A 2,778-nucleotide genomic window follows, 5' to 3' on the forward strand; every position below is an offset into this window, starting at 1 on the left:
TTCATCACATATCTAACAAGGTTAGTTTGCAAATGATAACCTGAGATATCCATTTGATTACTAAAATAAACAAACAAATAAAAATAGTTCTTAAGAATTGCAGAAATGATAAAAAAAGAAATTCTTCAACTACAGTGGTTTTGAAGTTTAATACTGATCACCATGTTCCAAAATATATAGTACACTAAATGTATATCACTTTTTTATGTAGCTCTATTTCAACTAGTTAAATAGATAACTATCTATTTAACTTAAGTGTTTAGTGTACTCAAAGAACAGTAAATACTTTACTGGAGTTGTCTTTTTCGATCCTCTCAGCAATCTTGGAGAACTAAATATAATCACATCGTGAATCTGGGAAGTTAAAAAACTTTGTTCAATGAAATAAAACCAATTGTTGTCAACAATAGGATCTGACCCAGGGTTAATGGATTCCAACTTTCTCATCATTGTGGCAATTAAATGTATTAACTAAAATAGACAGATGGTATAAATTACAGATAAACCAACATAATCATATTTTCTTTATTATATTTTCTAAAATGAAACTCCAACTTAATAGAGAAAAAGCAAGAGACAGTTAATTCTGAAACAAATATGAACAGCTCTGAGTAACAAGTATAGGCACCCAATAATCCAATGAAAATTGCATTTTTAGAAAGACTTAAGTTGTTTAAACTATCTATTATAAAATGCAAAATATAAAGAAGTATCACAGAGTGTTTGGTGAGTGTAGGTTTTCACATGTCTAATTCTCGTGTTTTTAAAATTTCCTAAAATTATTTGAGATCTCAGGGACAGCTGAAGCCTCTATATGGTCCAAACAGGCAAGATACAGGATTCTGTGTCATAGGTTTCAGAGTGAACAACCTTCCAAGGCTGTTCTTCTACCATGAACATGGGGAAGATTGTCCTGAAGCAGGAATCCTGGCTAATTTTAATAGTTATCATGCCAGAGACAGGCTATTGTTTCATATATTTTAGAGTAATGTCATTACTCTAGGTACCTGCACCTTCTTAACCCATGAGGTGGTCATTTTGCTGTCTATAATAATGTCACCACAGACCACTGCCATATCTAAGTTCAAAATAAATGTAATTTTCAGACTCTTCTCGTTAAATAATTTCCTACTTCAAACAAAATCAAAGGAGAAATGCATAGAATAGCTATTTACTTTTCTAATGGCATATATGCATGGTATCACTTTCAATCATCATTAGTGTCTTAGTACTTGGTATAACTTTAGTCTTAAAGTGGGCACGTTAGAGGAAGACTGAGGCCATGAGAAAGTTTTTTCACCTGCTGGTTTCTACGGAATATAATCACATAAAGCAACATCACTGGAATGAAATTAGAGACCATTTATCCACTTATTAGTTTTATTGATGAAAAATCTCAGTTTCAAAAGAAAGGATATTTTTTATCCAAAGCCAAACATCAGTAATTGTCTGTATCTGCATTCCCTACTATATAATATATGATATATATATTCCCTAATATATTGTAATCTCTGTTGTTTCACAAAAGATCTTGTGAAAAGAAACAAGCAAATGACTGAAAAGAATGATACGTTGGTGACTGAGTTTATTCTTTTGGGATTGACCGACCACGTGGAACTGAAAGTTGTGCTTTTTGTGTTGTTCTTGGTGATTTACACCGTTACCTTGGTGGGAAATCTGAGCGTGATCATCTTAATCTGAATAACTCCCAAGCTCCACACACCCATGTACTTTTTCTTCAGCTTTATTTCTTTTGTAGATGCCTGCTATGCATCTGCCATTGCACCCAAAATGCTGATAAACCTCCTAGTTGGGAAGGGAACCATCTCTTTTCCTGCTTGCATGGTACAGCATTTGTGTTTTCGGGTGTTTATTACCACAGAAGTTTTTTGCTGTCAGTAATGGCATATGATCATTATGTGGTGATTGCAAATCCTTTGCTTTACAGTGTGGCCATGTTTAAAGGGAAGTGTGCAGGGCTGGTCATTGGGTCATGGATATGTGGAACAATGAACTCTTTAGTACACACAGTAAGTCTGGGCAGACTGTCCTTCTGTAGGCTGGATGCTGTCAGCCACTTCTGCGATATTCCCTCACTCCTAAAGCTGCCATGTTCTGACAGCGCCGTGAGTGAGTTGTTGCTCTTACCTTTCTCTGGAGTTATTGCCATAGCCACCTTCTTGGTTGTGATGATTCCCTACATGTCCATTGTTCTTGCTCTCCTGAGAATCCACTCAGCAGCAGGCAGACAGAAAGCCTTCTCCACCTGTGCCTCTCACTTGACTGCTGTGACCATATTCTATGGTACCATAAGCTTTAGTTATGCTCAGCCAAGCTTCCAGTATTCTGTAGAATAACAGAAGGTAGTTTCTGTGTTCTATACACTAGTTATTCCCACGTTAAACCCACTGATTTATAGTCTGAGAAACAAAGAGGTAAAGGAGGCTGTGAAAAGGGCCTTTAAAGATGAAACGTTTCCCCTGTTGAGTTTAAGTCATAGTAAATGCTACCCCATTCTACCAGTTGCTTCTCACTTTCTATAATTCCATGAGTGTAACGTCTTTAAGGATATACAAAGTTTTTCTTTTTTTAAATTCCTAAAAAAATTTCAACTATAGTTTACATGCAATACTATTCTACACCAGTTGTAGATGTACAGCAAAGCAGTTGGAAACCCATGCACTCTGCAGAGTAGTACCCGCACTGCTCGAAGCACCCGCCTGCAGGGTCGTATGAGGAGGCAGCCAATAAAGAAAACTTGTTTAATTCATATAGCTG

General features: G+C 36.1%; 1 protein-coding gene across 1 annotated transcript; it reads left to right on the top strand.

Annotated features, from left to right (window-relative positions):
* Window positions 1-1,551: 1,551 nt before the first annotated feature.
* LOC118999665 (olfactory receptor 5J2-like) lies at window positions 1,552-2,543 on the top strand. The gene is given in 2 exon segments (XM_037064370.1): window positions 1,552-1,882; window positions 1,885-2,543. Coding segments are annotated over 2 exon segments (990 nt in total).
* Window positions 2,544-2,778: the final 235 nt, after the last annotated feature.

Source organism: Sturnira hondurensis, unplaced genomic scaffold, assembly GCF_014824575.4.
Source record: "Sturnira hondurensis isolate 20B ecotype Veracruz unplaced genomic scaffold, ASM1482457v3 Scaffold0015056, whole genome shotgun sequence".
Classification (NCBI taxonomy): Eukaryota; Metazoa; Chordata; class Mammalia; order Chiroptera; family Phyllostomidae; genus Sturnira; species Sturnira hondurensis.